Below are 25,700 nucleotides of genomic sequence, written 5' to 3' on the forward strand. Positions count from 1 at the left end.
TGTGTCTTAAGGGCCTTTTTTAGGATCTTTTGTCCCGAGCTACCCATTTGACTCAACATGGTGAGCTCTCTGTAAGTCATCCCGTATGGCTCCTGCCTTCCTCCCGTCAAAATCAGAAGCTCTGCAAAGGCATTGCACTTGTCAAAGCACCCAAAGCGGCTAAGCTGGGGACCATGAACAGCACAATGTCTGCCCTTGCCTCTTGTTAGGCTGTAGTGCCTGTGACTGAGCTAGGCATATGATATGCCCAGAAGTTAGTTCTATGTGAAATGATTAAACTTGCCTGGTAAAAGAGTATGCTAACCTATTGATGCAAAAGAGACGGAGAAGAGCTGAATCCACGGGAATGGTGGCGGTGGTGAGAAAACACTACTATAAGGTGCCTACTATGCACTAGTGCTTTTCATGCATCATGAAGTTTTGTAACCCTAGGGGGTGAATATTCAGTTTATATCTTGCTATGTGACAAATTACCCTGAACACAATCTATTAAAGTAACAATGACTTTCCTTGCGAATTTGTAATTCTGTAGGTGGTTACAGAGCAGGGACTGATTGCACCTCTCTGTTCCAAAATGATTCGACAAGGGGGTGGGGAATCCGCTTTTAAGACAGTTCACCCATGCTCCTCTCCAGCCATTGCAGAACCACCTGAGTGCCAGGGCTCCTCACCCCCAGCTCCCAGGCTGGCTCTGGGTTGGAAGAGAAAACTCTTGTCATGAAAATACAGCTCTCCATCTCAGCCTCTCCAGTCCCCGTTCCACGGGGAGCAGTGTCTGTGCTTGGGGAGAAGCCAAGCCAAGCAAAAGATTTCAACAGAGGAAACACACCCACTGAGGTTCTCATAGCGACACAATCACGCACAGGCAGCAGCCTATTTCGGTGGGAGCTCCTCTCAGCTCCCCTCCTCTCTGGTTAGTCACGGAATGGATGCAGAGCAGAAGGAGTGTGGGGTGGGGGCAGAGCGTTGGGCTGAGAGTCAGGAGGAGCCCTCCCTCCGCTTGCTGAGGGACCCTGGACAAATGTCCTCCTCCCCCTGGTCTCGGGGCCCTTAATCTACAAAATGAGACGGTTGGGACCAGTGAGCTGCGGACATCCTTTCTTTTCTGATTTTTGTTGACTGTACAAAGTACTGAGGTTCTTTTTAGTCAGGGACCAGATGTCTCCCAGAATCTTATCTCCAGGAAGATGCTTGGAGGAAAGGAGGCCCACGGGGGTCAAAGTCACCCTCTAGATCCAGCCCATTCTTTTCCCTTATTGCTTTCTAGGGGTGTCAGCATGTGAAAGGGGAGGAGATTGACAGGGTGCTGCCTCCAGTGCTCACCGACCCAGGTCTAAGGAAGGCTAAGGAGGTAAAGGTCATTCTTTCATTTGAATTCTCTCTCTCTCTCTCTCTCTCTCTCCACACACACACACACACACACACACACACACACACACACACACACACACACAGTCTCTCATTAACTCCGGTCTCTGGTTGCTTTTCCTTTCGTTAGTTCTTATTCTTCATCCCCTCCCCTCACTTCCAGCAGTGCAAGGCCCGAGGACCAGGTGTTGGGCATCTTTACCGCTGCGCATGGCTCTGGCCCTTCCTGAGTGGGCTCTGAGGTCAGTTGAGGACGCGGAGGCTTGGCTTCCTGCTGTCAAAGGTGAACATAAGAGTAAATGGGGCATTCGGGACGGATTTCTCCAAATAAGGCCAGCGATGGGAGAAGAGAGACAGGATGCTGAAGGGGCATCTTCCAGGGCCCTATCCTGGACTTGAAAGTGCAGCTGTCTTTCAAGAAGTCCGCCAGAGTGTCCTGTTGCACTGGGGAGGAAGAGCGGCCCCTCCCCCACTGTTCTATTTCCCACAGCCTGACAGATGGCCAGTAAGACAGGGAAAAAGCAGCTCTGGAAGTGAAGACAGGAATGCATTGTATAAAAATTCACACCCCCTGCTGCCGCCCAAACTCCCTTAAAAAAGGATCCTAGAGAATCCTAATGGGTACGTGACATCCTCCTTCTCTCCCATAAAAGGGACTTCAAAATCTGGTGACGGTGGGGGAGGGGTGAGGAGGGAGAGGAGGAGCGCGTGGGCCGGGGGCTGCCGGGGAAGCCTGGGGCGGGGGGCGCGGGACCGCAGGCTCTCGGGTCCCGACTCTGCCCCTTCCTCTTTCCCAAGCCACGGCCAGATTGCCACCTCCACCAGACCCCGATCGCCCGCGTGGGGCTCCGCTCGGCAGTGGGACCGCGCCGACTGGAGTTGGCGGAGTTGAGGGCCCTCTCCCCCCAGACGCCCTCTCCCCGTCCCGTCGGCGATCAGCATCCAGCGTCCAGCGTCCAGCGTCCAGCGAGGGGCCGGGCGCGGGGCGCGAGCTGGGGACGGGGCGGCGGGGTCCAGAGCCCGGGAGCCTGGCGCGCGCCCCTCCCCGGCCCCTCCCGGCCCCGCGCCGCCGTGCAGCCCCGGCCCGCGCAGTCGCGGGGGGGGGGCGGCGGGGGCGGGGCGGGCCGGGGCGCGGGGCCGGCTCCCCGCCCCCATCCCCGCCCGCCCGCCCGGGAGGGAGCGCTCGGCGCCGCCGCGCCCGCGGCCTGGACGGCAGAAGTTGAGAGGAGTTGGCGGCTCGGGCCGGACCGCGGGCGCCGAGGGGGCCGCCGCCGCCCGGGGCCGCCGCACCCCCCAGCGCAGCGCGGGGGAGAGGCCGGGGAGGGGCCGGGGGCGCCCAGGGCTCGCAGCGGCGGGCAGGCTGCGGGCGGGCGGCCGGCGGGAGGCGAGCGGGACCCGCGCAGCCCGCGGGCGCTCGCGGCGGGGCTGACGCCGGCGCGGGGCTGGGCTCGCGCTCGCGCTCCCGGCTCGGGCTTTTAAAGCGACACCGGCTCTCCCTGCGCCTTCTCCACGATCTCTGTATCGCCAAACCCTGGCTGGCGCTTATGGGCATGAAACACTCCTCCCGCTGCCTGCTCCTAAGGAGGAAAATGGCGGAGAACGCTGCCGAGAACACCGAGGTAAGGAGGCCCCCGAGCGGGGCGCCCCCCGCCCGCGACCTCCGCGCCGCCGCCGGCTCGGGTGCCAAACTTTCCCCAGCTCCATCCATCCCGCGGCGGCCGGCCGAGCGTGTGTGTGTGTGTGTGTGTGTGTGTGTGTGTGTGTGTGTGTGTGTGTACGTGTTGGGGGGACGGTGCATGTCTCAGGTCCCCTCCCTCTTGAAAATGCAAAAGAGTCGCTGTCACCCATCGCCCTCGCCTGCACCGCGCTCCTTCCCCTTCCCCCAAGTCCCCAAGCCTGGCCGCCCTGCGCTGCCCCCGGCGCGGGCTCGCCGGGAGCGGGTCCGGCTCTGTGCCGAGCGGGGCGGGGGTCCCGGGCCGGGTGGGCGCCCGCAGCCTGGACGTCTCCGGCCCCGCTTTACCCTCCAAGCTCCAGCCGGTGCCCGCCGCGCCGCGGAGAGCTCCCTCCGGGCCGCGGGGGCCGAGCCCGCGGTCGGACCGACCCGGCCGGGATCCGCTTCCCCGGGTCGGGCCGCCGTCAGGACCGGGGACAGCGCCGCCCCAGGTCCGGCAGCCGCGTCCCGGGAGGTCGCCCCGCCCGCGGGCAGGGCTCGCGCCCCCGCGGCCCCGGGGCTGCGCTTCCTCTACTCCGGGCGGCCCGGGCCGAGCCGCAGAGGTCCCGGCCCGGCTCCGCCTGCCGCGACCCCCCGGCGCTGCCGCTGGCGGTCCGCGGGCTCCGCACCTGTGGGCGCGGAGGGGGTCGGCGTGTGCAGCCCCCTTACCTTCCCGGAGAAGCGTGCGCCGCGGTGGGGGCGGAGTGGGGCAAGTGTGACCATCCCTTACCCGGTGGCAGGAAAAAGACACCGAGAGCAAACTCGGGGCTCTATTAATAGCCGGTGTCTGGTGGGGCTGCGGCGCGTTACACATCTGGTCACCCCGAGGCAGCGCGGGGCGGGGATGGAGGTGTGGCGCGGGGACTGGCCCCTGGCCCGCCGGGACGCAAAAGGGTGCAGAGACCCTCCGGGAACTTCTTTCCTCGAGGTCATAACTCTTTGCAACTAACCCCTACCCGACAGCGTAGGCAGCAAAGCTTAAAAAAAAAAAAAAAATCCCGGTTCCCGAGAGACTAGAAGCCGCGTGCATCTGGCAGCCGTCGGTTTCGAAACAGACCCGCTGCGGCGTGAGCGCGGCGCGGCTTCGGCAGCTGCTCCCGTCTCCTCGAGTTCGGGCAGAGCCGGCGCCAGCGGTCCCCTCCCGCCCCCGCCCCGCCCCGCCGACCGACGGCCGACCTCCCTCTGGGGGTCGGTGCAGGGCCGGCCGCCCCCTCCCCTCCCCCTCCGCGCCGCTCGCCCACCCGCGCGAGAGGTTTCTAAAAATAGCCCAGCGTCTGGAGGCCGCGCTCCTGCAAGTGCGGAGCCCGCCGGCACGCAGGCGTCCCCGCAGCCAGGTGGCGGGACGCTGGCGGCCAGAGGCGCTTCCGCCTGCCCCCCCCCCCACCACCCTTGGCTCGTTTCTTAAAAAAAAAAAAAAAAAAAAAAAAAAAAGAAAGTTTTGGCCGGTGCCTGTCCCCGGCGGCCCGCGGCGGTGCGGGGCTCGGCGCAGCCTCGCGGCGTGGCGCAGTGCCGCGGCGCCTGGAGCGCTCCCCACCTCCCGGAGGGTTAAAGGCGTCGGAGCCGGCAGACAGCGCGCCCGGCTATTTTTACTTGATGCCCCCCCCCCCCCGCCCTGCTCGGCGCTCCCCCCGCTCCGCAGCCGCACGCGCCAGGTCTGCTCCAGCCATCAATGAGAACCGCGGCAGAGGCGGCGCTGCTGCTGCTGGTGGTGAAGGAGTGCTTTTCCCCAGGGCCGAGGCGGCGGGCTGCCAGGGTAGGCTGGGGCTCCTGGGAGGGGCAAGAGGGGGACAGGAGGAGTTCAGCTCCTCCTGGAGTTAAGGAGGTGGAAGCCAGGCTGGCATCCTGGCAGCCCGGGTACGGCTGGGCTCTCCTCTGGGAAGTGGTTTTAAAGGAACAGTACTTTCCAAAGTGGGGTATTACGGGTTTGCGCGGGGGAGGGGCTGGAGTGATGGCGCTGGTCCTCCTCCCTAGAGCACTCACTCCAGCGGAGTCACCAGGTATCCAACCGCCTGGGCCCCGCCCTCGAGGAACTCACAGCCCTGTGGCCAGCGGTGCCTCTTCTTGCCTTGCTGGGGTGGTTTTGCAGGCTCTGTAGCTCATTTCTTGCTCGAGATAACCCCGTGAGATAAGCAAAGGTCAGTGTCCATTTCTTATGCCCCTTTTATTTGAGGACACCGAGGTTAAGTCGGGCAGTTTCTGGGAGTCCCTGGGTGGGGTAAGTCAGCCTGGGAACACAGGTTGCCCCCACTTCTGATTCATTGCTCTTAGCCCTACCCTTGCTATTTCTAGCAAGATGCCATGTGTGAATGGGAGTGGATGCTCAGTGGGAGGAGAGGAAAGCTTTGGAAGGGAGATGCGAGGAGCGAGGCAGGGAGGAGGGGAGGAGGAATTCTTTCACAAGGTAAAGGCAGGGAAAGATATTCCAAGCCTTGGGCAGGAGAGAGGAAGGGGAGCAAGGACTAACTGTCTGTATGCTGTGGCCACAGCCTCCTGCATGCCCTGGAGGGATGAGCCCAGGTCTGGGGCGGGGGGCGCAGGCTGGTTCTGGGCTGCAGAGGGCACACCTTTAACCACTTGGGCTCACTTCCCTCCTCTGTAAACTGAGCTGATTCCCCAGATGGCTTAGTGTTAATGTGGGAAGTACCAAAATGCCAGGAGAGTCCCCGCAGGTGGTAAACAGTCCTGTTGGTTCTCTCATACATCCCTCCTCTTTCCTCCTCCCTGCTCAGGTCTAGTAGAAGCCATCTCCAGTGGCCTCCGGAGATAGCCGCAGCCCCTCCAGTCCTGCCCTCCATTGCAGCCTGGCTAAGGCACTGGCCCCACCTGTGGGTCCAGCCTCGCCATCACTGCTTGGTTGCGAGTCTGCTCATGGTCAGATATCTCTTTCAAACTTAGAACGTTCTGGATTTCCTACAGGCTGCTGAATAAAGCCCACCCCCTTAGCATAGTGGACAAGAGCCTTTACTTGTTGCCCCCTCCAGCACTCCTCAGAAAAGACCCCTGACTTCACAGTGAATCACTCTGTGTACACTCTTTCCTCTGCCTGGGATGCACTTTCCTTCTCTATGGGGGAAAAAAAAAATCTTTCTCTACCTGTGAGACCCAACTCCAATGTCACTTCCTCTGGACAGCCTTCCAGATCTGTGTATCATCTACCCTGGGAAGGAAGAGCGGTCCCTCCTCCTCGCGGCCCCTAATGCCTCTCACTTTTCCTATTGCAAGACAGTTGGCCTTTTGTGTGTCTCTTTCTCAAGTTAAATTATGAAATGTGTGTGTGTGTGTGTGTGTGTGTGTGTGTGTGTGCGCGCGCGCGCGCGCACCATGTCCTTCCCACTGTGTCTGACACACAGTAAATAATAAGTGTGGACTAAAGTGATTCACGTGATTATGAACAAGTTCTCTGAGCCTTCTGGTTCTCTGAAAATTGGGGTTTCTATCTTTCACCCCTCTGCTCTACTTAAGTTTCTGCAGACCTTTAAAACTCAAAATGAATCAAGATTCTGGAAATCGAGGTATTGCAGCCACTCAACATGCAGGTACATTTCGGCTGTTCACGTACCTATTCAATATTCAGTAATTACTGACTCTTGCTAGGGGCGTTCATCTGAATAGCAGATAAATGGATTAATCACAATGGCCACTTATGAACCATGGGGGATAATGGGCCCTTCTGAGCCAGTGCCTGCTTTTCTGATTCTTAGTGGAAGCTTGATGCATTATTTATGGTGATGATTCCCCTGACTGGGGTTTCGTCACCTCAAAGGAAAGCACCCAGGGGTGGAAAATCAGTTTTAGAAAAGAGTCATTTTGTTTCTTGAATGCTCTGTTGACTTGGTGGCCCAGGGAGAGGGAGCTGCCTGCATTATGGGAATAGCTGAGCCAACAGCTCCTGACACGGTGAGCCTTGGTGGCTTGGGTCAATGGATCCTTAACTTCTTCCTTTTTTCTTTCCTTCCCTCCCTCCCTTCCTTTCTTTCTCTCTTCCTCTCTCCCTTTTTAAATTCAGTACCAGGGATTGAACCCAAGGGCATTCCACCTCTGAGCTACACCCCTAGCCCTATTTTAACCTCTATTTTCTTAAAACAGGGTCTCACTGGGACTACAGGTGTGCGTCACTGCACCTGGCTGAATCCCTCACTGTCAACTGAAGGGTGTGGTCCCATTATTTAGAAGCCAGGGAAATGAGAAAGAGAGGCGAGTTGGAGTCAGGATGAAGGCTCACTCTGCAGATGGTCCCTATCCGTGTCTTTCTGGAGCGTGAGCACTAAATAACCACGCGGACTCTTGAGCTGGGCTGCCTGGTTTTAAATCCAGCTCTGGACTCAACAGATGTGTTGTTACATTGGACTGGTTGTTTAGCCTGTCTGGGCCTCATAAGGATGTTGGGATGGTTAAATGGGTTCATTCATACAGTGTTCATGGTGAGCATTCAATAAGTGTTGATAATTACTGTCCCGCTAGCTTTTAGGTGTCTTGCCAAAAATACTGCACACTGGATGGGCGGCCTTACTTCCTTACATCTCCAGCTGAAATCATCCATGAGCCATTTTCCACATCAAGTTTTCCTCCCTCAGCAAACACAGATTTCCATCCCTAAGCGAGCTCAGGAGAATGAAGATACCCACATTTTTTTTTTTTTTTTCCTCCTGGCAAATTTGGCTTCGTAGAGAGTCCTAACTTGGCTTTTGGCCGTCAAAGAGGGTGCCACACAACACTCCTCCTCCAGTTCAGGAGTGGGCTTCATTTCCTCTTTATTAGCTGCAGTGGGAAATGATGCTCACACACCAGCATGGGGAATGCGAAAATTGGGAAATTCACCACTTACACCGTGGAGTCTACTGCGCCAGGAAGGGAAGGTGGGCTGCGCCAGAGAGTATGTGAACGGCCAAGGTAACTGCAAGCTGCTGCCGGTGTGAGACGCACAGGAGGGTGGGACCCATGTTCACTGACGTGGTCAGAGGGTGGAGAGAGCAGGCACAGGCCGTCCAGAAGGGATTGTCCACGCTTCTGCCTCTGAGCGCTCCTAACTCAGTATACATGGTTGGTCTCTTGGTTTCTTGTTGAAAAGCCTCAGAGAAGATGATTTCCCCAAACTCTTAGAGTATCTCACTGTCAGGAAGTTATTCCTAGAGTCTGAGCCCAATTTCTTCTGTTGCTATCCAAAGTCACCTTTGTTTATATTATCCTAAAAGGAGATGAAAACTTGCTGGTTACACTGCTATTTGGGGCTGTATTAGGTCATCTACCTCCCTTCCTTCCTCGTTCTCCTCTTCCTTTTTCTTTCTTTCTTTTCCTTCCTCTTTATGAGAGATTAAACCAAGGGGCATTGTACCTCTGAGCTACATTCTCAACTATATATATAATTTTGCAACAGGGTCTCGCTAGGTTGCTGAGGCTGACCTTGAACCTGTGACCCTCCTGTCTCAGCCGCCCACGTACTGGAGTTACAGGCGTGCACCACCAGGCCCAGCTGCCTCTTCTCACCTTCTTTACTTGTTTGGTTCCAGAGAATTCCAATCTCTTCCTCTGATAGTCCAGTGTTAACCTTCTCACGGGAGCAGTAGAGAGAGGAGTGTTTGAGAGTTGCCTTTCTAATATTCTGCAGCCCATTAGATATTTAAAACATCAAATGTCTTTTCTTTTTTCACTTATTAGAATTGCTCAAACATCACAGCTTTTCCCAGATTTGTAATGGGTGACCCCCAGGTAAAGCTCTCTTTTTAAAGTGTAGTTTTATAAGAGCAAATAGCTTGATAGGCACATTTTTGAAATGTCACAGAATCTGAGAGTGGAAGGAAACTCCAGTTATTTAAACAAAGAGATGAGAACCTTGTCCAGCATTGCAGAGCCCCTCAGTGTTGGTGGTGAGGCCTCCTTTAGTCGGAGGCCCATGCCACTCTGATTTGATCTGATCTTTTTGTTTCTTGGTCTCGTTTTCTGGTATACCCTGCTCTGTACTCTCCAAAACCCATTTCTCTACTGAGACCTAGGACTTTCACAGCAAGAACAGCCCCCTCTTCACATAGCCTTTGAGGCGTGCATGTCGGATATTCTATCTTATGAGACACCTCGAGGTGCATAGAACCCACATTTTACAGATGAAGAGACTGAGGCTTAGGAAATCAGTGCCACTTGCCCAAGATCCCAAAGCTAGTAAGTGATGGAAGCAGGACCCAAACTCTGTTGGAGCCCAAACCCAAACTCTGGCTTTCTTGTCAGTTCTACAAGGCTGGGAAGTCATGAGAAGGACCAGAGAAGAGGCTTCAAATATGAGAGGAAGGATGGAGAAACAGACAGGAGAAACATGGAATGGTGGGTTTGGGAGGAACTAGGGAGGGACCCAGCCCCATCCTCCTTTCTCACCCCCCCACCACCTTCCCACCCTCATCTCCACAGTCCTCACTACAGTGCCCTGTGGATGGCAGGGAGAACTATCACCCCGCTCCCCCGACTCTTCAAAGACATCCCTGTGCCTGGGGCTCTCACAGGTGCATAGGGAGAAAGCCTCGTCTAGCCAATCACACCACTTTGGAGGCTAGACACGAGACCATCAGTATTGAGTCTGTAATCTCATCCAGCAATTTGGTTGGGATGAAATGAATACCACAGACTACAGGACAGGAATGCTGTTTCTAAAATTTATCTTTGTAGTTTTATCACCTGTGTTTATTTCCTGGGGCTGTTGTAACAAAGTACCACCGACTGCTTGGTTTAAAACAGCAGAAATGCATTCTTTCTGGAAGCCAGAAGCCTGAAACCCAGGTGTCTGCAGGGCTGGTTCCTTCTGTGGGTTCTAATGGAAAGTCTGTTCCTTGCCTTGTTCCTTCCTGCAGTTCTGGTGTCTGCCAATTATGCTGGGCATTCCTTGGCTTGTAGACTTATCATTCTGATCTCTGCCTCTTTTTCCACATTCTGTTCTGCCGTGTGTGTGTGTGTGTGTGTGTGTGTGTGTGTGTGTGTGCGCGCGTGCGCACACACACACACACACACACACACATTCTTTTCTTATAAGGACATCGTTCTATCAGATTACAATCCCCTTCCCAAATCTACTTGTGACGTCATCCTAACCTGACTACATCTTCAAGGACCTTATTTACAAATGAGGTCACATTTATGGGATTAGGAATCGCAAACATCTTTTAGGGGGACATAATTCAATTCACAACATCACCCAGTGCTCCACGCATGGCAAGTGTGGTTGTGTAGTCAGTGCCCATGGTCTCTCGCCCGTAGTCTCTCTCCCACCTTGATCTCTCTCTCCTGCTGCTCATCCGGCCGTCCACCTTGCCGGCTGGCTTCCCCAGGGCCTTTATCATGGCTTCTTCTGGAGCAGTAGCACAAATTATAACAATCAATGTCCACATTATGAGTTAGGTACAATGTTAAGCACTTAGTAAGCATTTTCTTATTGAATTTATGCAACAATAATACAAAGCAACTGCTATTAATTGCATTTTGCAGTTGAGGAATCAAAAATTTGCTGTGGTTAATTATGTTAGCCAAGATTACAGAGTTAGTAAGTAGCAGAGTTGGAATGCTCTTGGTGTTGGAATGTGCTGTGCTGTTGATGTGACTGGCGCGCTCCCTCTCTCTCTCTCTCTCTCTCTCTCTCTCTCCTCTCTCTCTCTCTCTCTCTCTCTCTCTCTCTCTCTCTCTCTCTCTCTCTGTACTGGGGATTAAACCCAGAGGCATTCTACCTCTGAGCTAAACCGTTCCTGAGGGTCTCACTAAGTTGCTGAGGCTGCCCTTGATCCTGTGCTCCTCCTGTCTTGGCCTCCCAACTACTGGGATTACAGGTGTGCACCACCACACCCAGCTTCTCTCTTTAATCCACGTCCCCAACCGAAAGTTTGTTTTCCCTTTTCCCCCACAACATCTTCTACCCATATGGAGATTCAGAAAGTAGTTGATAAACTTCAGACAGGGGAAAGGGCCTACGACTGCTTGGAGCTGACTGATCTGTAATAGGCCTCCATGGAGTAGACACCCTCTTCCTCCCAAAGGATTTGCTTTGTCGTTGCCAGAGGAATCATTTTAGTGGTAGAACTGTGATTCTACTAACAGCCTATCTGAAGGGCTATTCTAGAGGGCAGGAGGGACAAGAAAGCTCTTTGGCACCATCCAAAAAATGAAACTACTAGACCGCTCTTTTAGTCAGCTCTTCTGTCTGTCTCTGTGACCAAAATACCTTACAAACACCACTTAGAGGAGGAAAGGTTTATTTGGACCCACAGTTTTAGACATTCATTGTTTTCAGTCCACGGTCAGACAACCCCAAGGCAGACATTGTGACAGCACAGCCTGTGGCCGAGGACAGCAGACCATCTCATGGCAGATGGAGTGACCGGAAGTGCCTAGGGGCAGATAGTCTTCAAGGCCATGCCCCCAGGGACCTAAGTTATCACCCAGTAGGGCCATTCCAATCATTGAGCCACCAGGAGATCTCTTCATTGATGAGATTAGAGACCTGATTCAACTATCGCACCTCTGAATATTGTTGCATTGGGGATATGCTTTAAGCACATGAGACTTTGGGGGACCTCTGGATCCAAACCATGACAGCTGCCTGTTTCTTGGCCCCTTGCATAAGTTGGGTGCAGGCTCTGGACCTACTGCTTACTAGCTTGCACAGGCCGCTCCCTTGATAGTGTTTTATCCCATAGGGTTGTTGTCAACATTAAACAAGTTACCTCCCATCAAAGCATGTGTCTGGCGTGTGGTTAATGCTCAAGAAAAAATTAGCCATCATTAATCATTCTGGTCTTACCTGGTGGTGTCACTAAAAGGAGACAGATCCTAAAGGGTATTTCTTGGGATGTTATGGGATCATTGCTCATAGAAGTGGAGCTGGGCAGTTGGGGAATGCCCATGCACGCTCCAGTCAATCACGACAGCCGGGAGGATAGCCGGAGGTGGCTTCCCAGCATCCCTGCCCCGGAGCCACTGGTCCACACCAGAACCTAGCTGTAGGAGGACGAGAGTAGGAGGGCGAGGGAGCCTCAGGAGCTGCCGGCTGGCCTACCTCACCCTAGCTCCCACTCAGCTCTGGGGTTGTGTTCATCATCTTTGCATGGCTCTGACCAAATTACTTGGGAACAACAATTTACAGAAGATTGGCTTGAGGGGTTTGATTCATGTCTGGCTGGCTCTGTGCCTGGGGCCTGAGGTGAAGTATAACACCATGGCAAAATGGCATGGAAGAGGAAAGTTGCTCAGCTCATGGCAGCCGGGGAGTAAGGGAGTGAGAGGGCACAATGAAGGCCCTTCCAGGACCTGCTTCCTTCATCCAGGTCCCACCTCCCACAGCCTCCATCTCCACCCACTAGAGCCATCAGCTGTGAACACATTAGCGGGTTTCCAGGCCAGAGGCCTCAGGAGCCAATCACTTCCCAAGAGCCCCACCTCTGAGCACGGTTGCACTGGGGACCAAGCTGTCAGCATGTGAGCCGTGCAGTGGGGGACACTGCAGATCCAGGCCATGACAGGGACCTAGAACTCCGGTGTCGGGACACATTAGCAGAATTAAAGTAAGGCTCACTGTGTCCCCACCAATGGGGGAATGGAGGCTGGGAGTGTCTGTCAAATTGCAGACTTCCCGACGGTTCTCAATATCTCAGGCACCTCTGTGTCCCTTCCAGGTCTGGCTCCTGGAGAGAGATTCAGGTCCTACTTGCTTATTACTGAACCAATAGATAACTTTACCCCATGTAACTACTAAAAGAAACAGAAGCGTGGAGAGAGAGAGAGAGAGAGAGAGAGAGACACACACACACACACACACAGAGACAGAGACAGACAGACAGACAGACACAGAGTTATGCCCAGGCTTTACAGGGCATATTGGATGTTTAATTACCATCTTAAGCTCCCTGTGCTCTTGGCCATAAATTCCGCACAATACATACTGTGTGTGTGTGGCCAGACCCAGAGTTAGTCCACAAAAACCAAATTGGGCTAATGCCACTAGAAAGGGGAGGGCTATTAGCAAATTCATCAATTAGGGCCCTGTTTGCCTCTCCATTGTGAAAGATAATCGCCTGTTAGCAGAAGCAAAGTGGTGGCCTTTCAAGACTGGGCCTCCCAGAAAATGGGAGACTGTCATTCCCACAGACACATTAAATTCAAGGACTCCATCTCTCCCTGACAAGCAGTTATGACAGCAATTCTCTGAAGAGGCTCAATCAGAAAATCCCACAAATGATTCTAACCCATCAGAGGTACAGATAGGATCCTCATCAGGGAACGTTCTCTATTAACATGCATTAGTTCGAGTTTTGCCCACAGGTATATAGTAGATAATTGATGACTATTTAATGAACAAATAAAGAAAATAAGCTTGTATATCACAGAGACCACGCCAACTTCCTTTCATCCCGATCTCTTCCTATTTCTCCTTCTTCCAAATTGAAGCTGTGGGCCTGGTGTGGTGTAGAGGAGAGTTGTGGAGTCAGACCTGAGCTTGAATCTCATTTCCATCCCTGTGGGATTATAAAACCCATTCTGTACGGTAGACACAAGGATTACATTTACTAGTGGGATAAGACACAAAGAAGCTTGATAAATGTTTTTGTTCTTTTTCTTCCTGCTGTAACTTTATTTGCCGATCATTTGTTTTGCTTTTAAGGGAAACTTTACAGTTCAAAGTGGGAACCGTTACTCCTAATGTTCAGCGAAAGTGGATATAAATAAGTGCCTCAGACAGACTGCAGGGTGCGTGGGGATGTGCATGCGCGGGGCTGTGTACACACGTCTGAGTCAGTAGGTACGCTAGGCAGAAGGACATACTCTTACATACATATCAAGTGCTCTTTGCAATTCATAACATGTAGGGAAGGGCCGGTAAAAGAGTTAACCTGGAGCTCCTGAGCAGGTCACAGGGTCGAGGTCTCAGGCAGGGGAGGGTGTTGTGTGTGGGACACAGGCATGTGAGAGCTGAGGGAGAGAGATCTGAGTGTCAGCAACAGAGAGATCATGCTGCCCTGGCTTTGCAGCGGATGGGCACTATTTTCTTTGTCTGTAATGTTCTTCCCAGGCTGGGTTCCTCTCTCACCCTGCACACTCCCTCCAGGAGGCCTTTTCCACCACCCCGGCTTCTGCTGTGCTTTGTATATGGTTTGTGTCCACCCAGCCAGGTGCATGTGTTGGGAGCCCGGACCCCAGGATGGCGTGGACCTTTAAGAGCTGGGGCTGAGCGGGTGCTTGGGTCAGCGGGGGCATGTCCTCAGAAGGGATTTCATTTCTGATCCGAGATATGACTGTTTGCCCTGCCTCTGCTGCTGCCAGGACATGCTGCCATCCTCCACCTTCATTTCTTAGATGCCCTTCCCTCTCGCTCCAGCCAGATGCCACAGCATCCCTCCCCTCCTCCTCGGGGAAGTCCTGCTCTTACGTCAGGCCTCAGCTTAGAAGTGGCTTCTCCCAGGAAGCCTCCTGTGGCATCACCCCCTCTCTTTAACTCAGGTAGTTCTCCCTCTGTGTTACTCTGTAGCACCCGAGCCTCCTCTACCACAGCCCACACCACACCACACTCTGTCTCTGTCTTCTCCTCTAAGAGTCAACCATAAACTTCGTAAGAGTGGGCGCTCTCTCTGTGATTCACCGGTGAGTCCCCGGCATCTGCCACAAGGCCTGTTGCCTCTGACAGGCTTAAAACCATATGCTCAATGGATAGGCATGGCTGTGCGTGCCTTCCCTGTGCGGGAAACGTCCTAGGGATGATAGCAATGAAATCAGTGTTTCAGTATTTTTAAGGCCTTACTGGACATAATCAATATGTGCCTAAACAAATGTGTGCGCATCAAAACATACCGTGGGGTTTTTTCCTAAAGCAGTTTCCTCCCATCTTGTCACTTTTAAAAGTTTCAAAAAGTTAAAAATGTTTTTTAGAAACACATGTATTTGTCCTTCCTCATGTGGGTTTTTCATTGCTTTGATGCTTGGGGGCTTTGAACAAGATCCAGTCAGTGTTCACTTTTTAAAAACTGAAAAAAATACCAATATCTTTATTTGCTAATGCCACCAATGAAGAACAATCTATTTTTCTTTACTTGTGTAACGAAGTATTTTTTATTGGCCACTTGTATTTATTTATTATCAGTCATTTTATTAGTGTATTTCAATTCTGCATCATAGTGAGGTTCAGTGTGACAAAAACCTACATGCAGGCCGGGCGTGGTGGCGCAGCTTGTAATCCCAGCATTCGGGAGGCTGAGACCGGAGGATCGCGGTTTGAAGCCAGCCTCAGCTACTTAGAGAGGCCCTCCGCAACTTAGTGAGACCCTGTTTCAAGATAAAGAACAAAAAATAGGGCAGGAGGTAGAATGCCCCTGGATTCCATCCCCAGACCTGCAAAAAAAAAAAAAAAAAACAACAACCCCAAACCTACATACACACAGTTTTTTTGCATATTTCCCTCCACATCTTACCCTGCTCTGCCCTCCCATGTTAGTGAAATTGATAGTAATACCTTCACTATTGCCATATGTGCCAATATGTTTCCTTCTTCAACCTCCCTCTTCCCTTCCTCAACTCCCTCCCCCAGCCCCCTTCCACTATTCAAGTCTCTCTCTCTCTGTACCATTTTAAATCCCTTATCTTTCTTGCTTTCTAACTTCCACATATGATAAAAAATAACCATATAACTCTTGACATTCTGAGACTGGCTGATCTCACCTAGCATAATATTCAGTGTACAGTTTCATTCATTTTCCTGTGAATGATGCAATTTTGTTCTTTAGGGCTGAGTAGAATTTGTTTTTTTTTTTTTTTTTTTTTTTTTTGGTGGTACTAGGGTTCCTGGAAGCCCTTCTACCTCCGGGCTCCACTCCCAGACACCTATTTTGTATTTTTATTTGGAAACAGGGTCTCTTAAGCCAGCACATGTGCCTGGCTTCGAACCTGCGCGATCCTCCTGTCTCTGCCTCTCAAGCGCGGGGATTACAAGTGTGCACCACCACACCCGGCCTGAGTAGGATTTCATCATGTGTATACCACATTTTCTTTTCCTGTTCATCTGTTGATGGACACCTGGGTTGGCTCCCTAGTTTACTGTGAGTTGTGCTGCTGTAAACATATACACATATACCACTATAATATTCTGACTTTAATTCTTTTGGAAAGATACCGAGGAGTGCTATATCTGGATCATATAATGGTTCCATTCCTAGTTTTTTTTTTTTTTTTCTCTTCCCATTCCCGGTTTTTTGAGAAACCTCCATACTGATCGCCATAACTGTGGTGCTCATTTACAGTTCCGCCAATAGCATGTAAGAGTTCCTCTTTCCCCACATCTTCACCAGCAAAGTGGATCCCAGTCTCTCCCCTTTCTAATACACTGTCACGTAAGACCCTTGTTATTATCCTGCCCTCTCAGGAGTTACTTTATGCCCAACTCCTTCATGGAGCGCCACTCTCCCTATGGCTTCCCCTTCCAGATCTGCCTGCGAGCACTATATTCATGATGTTGGTAATGGAGAGATATTTCCCCCCTCGGTGGCAAATGACGTAGAAAGTGGAGGTTTGGGGAAAGTAGGAAGGTGCTGCCAGTGTGAGATTTGGCTCTGTGGGGCGCAGAGCTCCAGACTAAAGACAGAGGGTAGGCGACCTGCAGGCAGTTATTTGGAAAAGAATGAAGCCTTCTCTAACAACCTCTGCCCCCCTTTTTTTTTTTTTATGCTGTCCTCCAGCTGGCTCAGTCGGCTCCTTCTTTGTCTCTTGCATCCACACACATGGGTTTCTATGCTTCCAAGAGGGAAAGCTCTATTTTATTTTTTTCTAGGCAGTAGAGACTGAAAAGGGTTCTCTCCCCAGCCTGCAGCTCCAGCTTCTCCACTCTGGGCTGTGGGCCTGAAGGTTGAGGAGCCTACAGTCTCAGACAGCTGGTCCTTTCAGATCCGCCTGACTGTGATGCATAACCTTCCTTGAGTGTCAAGGACCTGACCTGTTCTAAATATGAAAATGGGGTGGTAAGAGAGGAGAGGGAATATTTGAGTTTCAAACCTGCTAAAGCCATTGTTCATTGTCGTCCTCAGAATAGAGGGCTAGACAATTACTTCTAAAATGATGGAGCCTGGCTTATCTCCCAGAATACAGACCTGAGCTAGGGTGTTGTCTTCCTTTGGGAAGCATGGCTCCTACCAGCAGCTGAGTCCCACACGGGGACCTTGGAGAAGAGGGAGTCCATGGCCGTCCCTGAATTTCTCTCCTCTGATATAATTCTTGTCACCAGCCTTGAGAACCCTCCGTGATACTGCAATGGCTTATCCTTGATCTCATCTTGACCGAATCCACCAGGGGCAGAGGACACCATTGACTGTGCATCCCACATGGAACCTCTGCTCTTCAGGCTTCTAAACCTTGCTCTCTCCTGCCTCTCTGTTATGGGTGGATCTGAAATGACTCTCAAAGGCTCATGTGTTGAAGTCTTGGTCTCTGGCTGATGGTGCAACTGGGAGGTGGGGCCTAGTGGGAGGAAGTTAGGCTATTGGGGTATACCCTAGAAGGGGGTTCTGGGAGGAACTATTGGGGTACCTTTAATCTTTCTCTCTTTTTGCTTCTCAGCCACCATGAGGTAAACAGACCTCCAACACCTTGTGTTCTCTGCCACAATGTGCTGCTACAGCACAAACCCAAAGGCAGCGGGCCCAAGGAACCATGAACTCTGAAAACTCTGAAACCATGACCCTAAATAACTTCTGCTCTTTCAGCTCTTTATCTCAGGTGTCTTGTCACAGTAATGGAAACCTGACCAACACACTCTAACACCTCCCTGACTGTTCTCTCCCAAATGCTCATGTGGACTCTTCTGCCTTGCTCTTTGATGTAGGCTCCAGCTTACTGTCCATGGACAATCATCTTCTTCATCTTGGGACCATTCAGAGCTGCACTTCTGGCTGTGTTTGTCTTCTTCAGAGCTCCGCAGATAGTTCCCATTCATTGAGACCAAACCGGGAGCCTTAGCTTTCCTCCTCGATTGCTTATCTGCTTCTCTCATTGAGCACCTGTCTCTCTGAAGGGCCCTGTCACTTTCCTCTTCCCCCTAACCAGGAATTGGGAATTAGGCTAGAGGCCTTCTCTACTGTCCACCTTCTCCACATCCCAGTAACCCCAACGAATTTCTATGAATTCTACTTTTTTCTCCTTCCTTCCTTCCCTCCCTCCTCCGTCCTCCCTCTTCCTCCCTCTTCCTCCCTCCCTCCCTTGCATATGCTAGGCCAGCACAGTTTTACTTTCTTAATATGGCTTACTCTTTCTCCTTCTCTGTACACCTATTGACTTAGACCAGACCCTTGCTGTACCTTGTCAGGGCCATTGCATCTGACTTCCTGGCTTCTTTTCTTGCTCTTTATGGTCTACAGAAGGGCTCAGGAGATGGTGCTGGATGAATTAAGGAATAAACTAGCAAGAGAGTTACAGGTGGCGATCGCTTGCTTGCTCAAAGGAGCAATGCAGGCTGTTTATTCTGCAGCTGGCTGGCATTGTGTGTCTCGGGGACTCTTGGTGGGGATTAAATAATTTCAGGATGAAGTTCATGGGATTCAGGATCGCGGAGTTGGGTTGAAGGCTCTGTAGCTTGCCTTCTGTGTGACGGAAGCACACAGAAGGCAAGCTGCTTGCTGTTCCCGAGAGCACTGCAACAGCAAGTCCTGAGGAGTCGAAGGTTCTGTTACTCTTCCTCTACCCGGCAGTGTCTTTCCTGGGGAGGACGAAGGGCAAAGGTTAGGACAGAGAGTAAACCTAGAGACAGGGAGGGAACCTGGGAAAGTGGCTGAATCATTAAGAACCTAGTGTGGTAGTTTCTTATGCAAAATGTTTTCCAAGTCCACCAACATCACCAAATCCTCCTAGAAAGTTTTAATGAGGGCTCCACCTATCCTTTCTGCGTCTTTTCCCCTCATGGCAATGTGGGCTTGGGTCATGGGGGTTCTAGAAGCCTCTTTGAGGAGCTTGACACCTAGACCAAATACAGCAGGCATCTGCTGAATGCATACTTCCTACTTAAATTTCCCTTAGATTTTGGCTGGCGTAGGGAGCTGATAGGGTGACCATCAGTAAATCCTTCACATTTTTGGAGCCTGCTCAATAGCATCTTATTTTCTGATGAGAGACAATGCCACATGATTCATGAGGTCTTTTGGGGTTTCCATCTGTTAATTCTGCTCTTCCAATTGCGGTTTTTAGTGCATCAAAGTGTCCCCTGACAATATGACCATTTTGTTCCATGGTTACTCCCTGTCATATTTTCTGTACTTCATTGTACCTGGATTTTTTAAAATCCAGCTCGGTTCCTCTTCCATGTGACTTTCCCTAGAACTAACAGATGGCATGAGAGCTTGGATCTGAAACGTCTCCTTAGAAAGCTCAAGTGCTGGCAATGTTCCGAGGTGAAATGACTAAATCACAAGGGCTCTAACCTCTCATCAGTGGGTTAATCCATCGGTGGATTAACAATCTGAATGGACCACTGGGTGGTGCAGGTGGAGTGTGGACTTGGCTGCAGGCCACACACCTCTTTCCCTGTGGACCCCGTGAAGCCCCCTCCGACTCTGGGTTCCAGCACCTTTGCTCCTCTTGCCTGTTCCATGGAGGGCATCACAGAGATGTCCTTACCAACCCCAGGCTTCTCTTAGCATTCACTAAGCTACTTTCAGAAGCACAAACTATCAGCGTCATTCATGGAACACTTGCTCCAAGCACCTTTCAGAACTCTTGACACAGATTACCTCATGTTAAATCTTAAACAGTTCTCTGAGTAGAAACTCACAATATCCTGGATCAAGAATGAGGAAACTGAGACACAGGCAGGTTCAGTGAACTTCCCAGGGTCACAAGGTCTCATGGTTGTATTACACAGAAGCGATTTAGTTTCAGAACCCATACAACCCTGTATGCCAGTGTGGTCCCTAGACCAGTCACATACCAGCATCTTCTGGGCACCTGTTAGAAATGCAAATTGTGCCCCATTTCAGGCCTGCTGAATCAGAAACTCTGTAGGTGGGGCTGGCCCGCTATTCTCCACATGATTCTGGTGGTCATTGGCTTGAGAACTGGCCCTGGACACTAGACCTGCGCATGTACAAAGATTAGCACCATTGTTTCCTTCGGGGGGCATGCAGGGTGGGCACTCCCACCCTCCAGCTCTGGGACTCAGGCGTCCTGAGCCTCCATGGATTGCCCTTGGCTCGGGCAGTTTCTACTTCCTGCTTCTTGGAGATGGTGTCAACCAGAAGCCCAGGCTCTCCTCACAGCTGGCTCCTCAGAGCCGTGTACCTGTGTGCCCTGGCTGTGGGTTTCAATGACTGTCTCCTTTTGATTGGCCTCCACTCCCTGGCTGTGAATGCAGTGGTGATAGATAATGAGAAGATGCAGGCCAAACCCCAATTGATATGTTACATTTAACCTTATAGGGGCCAACGTCTAGGAATCAAGGAGGTGCCTGGCAGAAGAGAAGAGCAGGGGCATTGTCCACCTATTCGGGAAGGGGCCCATTTTGCACCTGCCAGTCACCCTGCTCACCCATGGGGAGTGACATCACCCATACCTGCTCCCTGTGTTCACAGGGGAGTAGACAATTCTGTGAAGGGTCCAGAGGAGTTCTCAGTGTGTGAGAGAGGGAACTGCAACTCAGGCCCAGAGGGGTCCTTGGCTCATGTGATGGAAAAGCCCATCAGACATATAGACAGAAATTTATTTAGAAAAACAAGAAATACATATTTGAAGGGAGAATCGGGCCATCTCCAGAATGACTCTTCTTTTGTGGAAGACTTTTGAGAGGGGGTGGGCAGGAGGAGGTAAGTGAGGATGACGTCAGTCCTGTAGTCACACGATGACCCAAGTGCTTTGGTCACCTCCCAGGTCCCAACAGGCCTGCGATGTCTTATCAGTTAACATTTATTTTGCTTAAACCAATTATAGGTGGGATGGGTGACGGTGCTCAGGATAATCAGTAAGGACTTGTGAATCCCTCAGACATTTGGGACCAACAGGCCCTGCTAGGTGGGGTGGAGGTGACAGGCCTGGCCCAGGGTAAGAGGACTGGGGGACTCGTCACAGGCTTCCTAAGGTCGTATTTTCTCTGCGCTTCCTTTGTATCTCCTTTCCACCTATTGCATCCTGCCTCGACTGTACTAGCTCACGTGTCTAATCTAGGGCTCAGAAGTGTCTAATCTAGTCCCTTCTCTTCTTAAAGAATAGACTCCAAGGTCAGCAAGGATGACAGATGACTCAAGGTCACGCGCAAAGATCAAATGGAATAATATCGAAAAGCTCGTAGCATGGGTCCTGGTCAACAAATGGTGGCTGTCTTTGTGTTTGTGGTGGTGACTGATGAATGAGATTGCTGAGTGCTTACCTCTTTTGGATGAACTGGAAAAGCAGATCTGGTTTGTAAGTTAGAGTCAGGCCCAGAGAGTGCAGAGATAGATAGAGAGCTAGATAGATAGATAGGTAAATAGATAGATAGATGGATGGATGGATGATAGATAGGTAGGTACTTGGGCCCCAATTATCTGGGAAGATTCCTGGGGAACAGAAGGGAAGCTGGATTTCAAAGAGACATTCTGAGCCCTCAGCAGTTCTGCCCAACTCTGGAAGCACGGAAGCCATGAGCTGGGTTGCCTATTGGTATCAGGGACTGGAGGAGAAACCCCTGGAACTCTCTGAGTCTCAGTTCTGCTGCAGGGCTACTTGTCCACTGACCCATTGGTCCATTCAGTTCGTTGTTCCTTCAACAAACATTCACTGGAGAATGTTCTAGGTGTCAGCCCCACGCCATGTGTGACTCATATGTAGACCCTGGGGTTCAGTGGAGAGAAATGGTCCTTGCTTTTGAAGAATGTATGCTTTGTTGGGAGAGGGTGTCAGACATGGAGAGCAGCAGTTACAGAGGTATCATGGAGACAATAGGAGTGCTGAGGGAGCTATTAGAGGGGAGACAAGACTTGAAACTTGAACCAGGACTGCACCATTTACTGAGAACTGTAATGCAGGGAGAAGAGAGGCAAGTGTGAAACCCTTAAAGGCTGCAGTCCTCAATTCCCTCCATTTCTTAACATTTCGTAACACTTCAAAACCACAGGCTCTCATTTATACAGAGACAGAAATGCAAGGCACCCTCAGAAAATTGCCTGTGGTCACCTGGGTGAGTGGATTTCACAGCCCTCCGGTGGGGAAGGTGACACACAGAGAAGGGGATGCCCTGTGATAGTTACTAAGAGCCCTCTGATGAACAAAAGGCTGCTCGTGGAGAGGAGCTGGGTAAAACACGAGGACCTGTGATTAGGGTGCAGTGTACCTTCCTCCAAGAGCAAGTCACACATTCTGTGATTGATTTTTCCACGAGGAAAAGGTAATTCAAGGAGACCTGTGTTGGGGAACGTCATCTGGACTTCCATGACGACTGGTGCAGCTGTCCAGCTGTGGTTTGGGCAGGTGGGTGGGCAGTGGAGAGGAAGGAGAGGCTGATTCTAGGTGGTCTCACTGCTAAAATCCATAATGACTGACCACACAACTCAGAGAAAGGAAGATTTGCTCACAGTTTCCTTGGAGATTTTGGTTTTGGTCCATGTAGGGATGGGGGCCGTGGATCTCAGAGGATGGAGGTAGAAAGCAAAGAGAGGGACAGAGGGAGACTCTGCTCTCACATCATGGAGACCAGAAGCAAAAGAACAAGCAAGGCGATTCAAAGACACTGGCACAGTCCCTCAGGCCACACCCCAGGGACCCACCTTCTCCAGCCCCAGTCTAGGTTCCACCTAGGTAAATCCACTACTATACCCTTCGTGATGAATTGTATTAATTCCGAGCTTTTCTAGAGGTAAATTCTATACCTGGCCATAACATAGGCGGAGAAACAGCAGGTGCAGAGGTCAGAAAACCTTTAAAGGTGTTAAAGGGATGCAGTGAAGGATCATGGGACCCAAGTGTGTGAAGGAACTCAAGGAGTTCCCTCTCCTGCTATGACTTGTCTTCTTTATTAGTTTGCTAATGAACCTGCATTTTTCCTGTGGGAACTCTGGTAACTGTAGCTTTATTCTGGCCTCGTGGATCAAGTGGCTGCCAATAGCTGACCCTGGGTCCTGGAGGGGCCTGGCACGAGGCTGGGAGCGGGTCTCCAAGCCTGACTCCCCAGTACCTCCATCACTGTGTTCTCAGCCCTTGTCTTCACACCATCTCCCTGGATCCCTTGGTTAAAGGGTTCACTGATCCATCCATTCATTTGTTCACTCATTCATGCACTCAGCACATGTTTATTGAACACCCACTCAGTGCAACGCATGGCTCTATAAACTGTTATTATGGCAGTGAAGATCCTGATCCTGCCGGTATCGACAGAGCTTTCGTTTTTTGGGGGAGGCAGACAATAAACAAATATATGAAACAGTATCAGAAGATGAACATTTCTGAAAAAAATTAAGGCAGGTAAGAAAACAGAATACAACAGAGGTGGGGAGGTTTGCAGAGAGGGTAATGTGGAGAGGCTTACATTTGAATAGACATCCGAGTGGGAGGAAAGCAAACCATTCCAATACACAGGGAAACGGAAGGTGCAAAGCACCAGGGAGTGACTCTGAGTGTGTAAAAGAAACAGAGGAAAGCCAGGGTAGACCGAGTCAAGAGCAGAAGAGGGTGGAGAGTTACAGAGCCCTAAAGGAATGTAGGGATGCAGAATCTGGATGTGGGTGTAGAGCCCCAGAATCCAAGGATGGCATGTGGGCTCTGGACTTCACTTCTTTAAGCCAAGGGTTCTCCATTGCTTCTCAATACTACCTTCTCCAGACTCTGGAACCCACAGATTATTCTTGGAAAAATGATCTTTTGGACTTGTTTTTCCTCCTTCTTTTCCCCATCATTATTAAAATGCACTTTCCTCTCTCTTCACGAGTAAAGGGACCTGATCAATGAATTCATACTAAGGTGTTTATTTAACAAGTAAATGCTTGGAAATCTTAGAGATGCGGAAGTGATAAAAAAAAAAGATAGAGGGGGAACACTGCATTGATATTTCAAAGACTTCAAGTCTAAGGCCTAAGGTCTGTTTCCCCTTGTGATTTGGTTAGATGTTTTTCTCTAAGTTTTTATTTTGGTAAAGTACACATAACGTGAAATCTGCCACTTTAACCACTTTTCGCTGCCCGTGTTAGTGGTGTTAAATATATTCATATTGCTGTGTAATCATATCGCTGTTTATTTCCAGAACTTTATCTTGCAAAACTGAAGCGCTATCCCTTAAACAATAACTCTCCCTTTCCTCCTTCCCTTCAGCCTCTGGAAAACACAATTTAATTTTTTCTCTCTTTATAATCTTGATTGCTCTAAGTACTCCATAAGTGAAACCATACTTATTTGACTTTTGTGACGGGTTTATTTCACTTAGCAAAATGTCCTCAAGGTTTATCATGCTATAGGATGTAAGTCTATGTAAGGCTGAATAATATTCTGTCATAAGCATACAGAAAATTTTTGTTTACCCATTCATCAATGAATACTTGGTTTATTTCCATGTTTCAGCTATTGTGAATAATGCTGATATGAGCACAGGTGTACAGATATCTCTTTGAGAATATGCTTTCAGTTATTTTGAATATAAGACCTACAAATGGAATCACTGCATCATAGAGTAGTTTTATTTTTAAAAACGTAACATTGTTTTCAATGTTATATTCTGTACCATTTTACTCTGGCCTTCCCTATTTCTTTTACATTCTTACCAACAGCACACAAAGTTTTCAATTTTACATTCTCACTGGCAGAACACAAATTTTCAATTTCTCTACATTCTTGCCAACATTTGTTATTTTCAAACATTTGTTATTTTCTAGTGTTTTTTCTTTCTTCTTTTTTTTTTAGAAAACACGAAGTAATCATCTTCTGGATGTGAGGTGGAATCCCACCATAGTGCGTGCGTGCGTGCGTGTGTGTGTGTGTGTGTGTGTGTGTTGTACTGTACCACTGAGCTGTCTCTTCAGTCCTCACTGTGGTTTTGATTTGCATTCCCCTAATGATTTGTTTCATCAATTTTTGTCTCATGCTTTGTAGCTCTCCTGTTAGGTAATGAATGCTGAGAATTATGTCCTTTTGATGGAGTGATTGTTATGGATGACCCTCTTTTTTCCTGATAATATTATTTGCTCTGAAATACACCTTGATATCAATAGAGCAACTCAAGTTTTCCTTTCATTAGAAACCATGGCAAATCTTTTTCATCTGTTTACCTTGAATCTATTTCTTATATTAAAAGTTAGTTTCAAATTCAGTGGCATATGGTTGTTTTTAAAATCTAATATGAGCCGGGCGTGGTGGCGCACGCTTGTAATCCCCGCGCTTGGGAGGCTGAGACAGGAGGATCACTCAGGTTCAAAGCCAGCCTCAGCTACTGAGTGAGGCTCTCAGCAACTTAGTGAGACCCTGTTTCCAAATAAAATATAAAATATGTCTGAGAGTATAGCCCAAAGGTAGAAAGCCTCTGGGTTCCACCCCAGTACCACCAAAAAAAAAAAAAAATCTAATATGACAACCTCTGCTTTTTAATTGGGGGTTTCAATTATTTACATTTAAAATGTAATTATTTTTTGCAGTTGGGTTTACACCTACCATCTTGCTGTCTATCGCTGTTCTTTGT

The 25,700-nt window shown here is 50.4% G+C and overlaps 1 protein-coding gene across 1 annotated transcript in view; it reads left to right on the forward strand.

Annotated features, from left to right (window-relative positions):
* Positions 1–2,912: 2,912 nt before the first annotated feature.
* PRMT8 (protein arginine methyltransferase 8) overlaps positions 2,913–25,700 on the forward strand; it is a gene marked incomplete at both ends in the record, with an annotated part of 87,585 nt that continues 64,797 nt past the window's right edge. The window contains one exon of the mRNA XM_080705963.1: positions 2,913–2,987. Coding sequence (XP_080562089.1) covers positions 2,913–2,987 — 75 coding nt within the window. The remainder of the gene's footprint in view (positions 2,988–25,700) is intronic.

The sequence above is a fragment of the Muscardinus avellanarius genome, assembly GCF_963383645.1.
Source record: "Muscardinus avellanarius genome assembly, chromosome: 11".
Classification (NCBI taxonomy): domain Eukaryota; kingdom Metazoa; phylum Chordata; class Mammalia; order Rodentia; family Gliridae; genus Muscardinus; species Muscardinus avellanarius.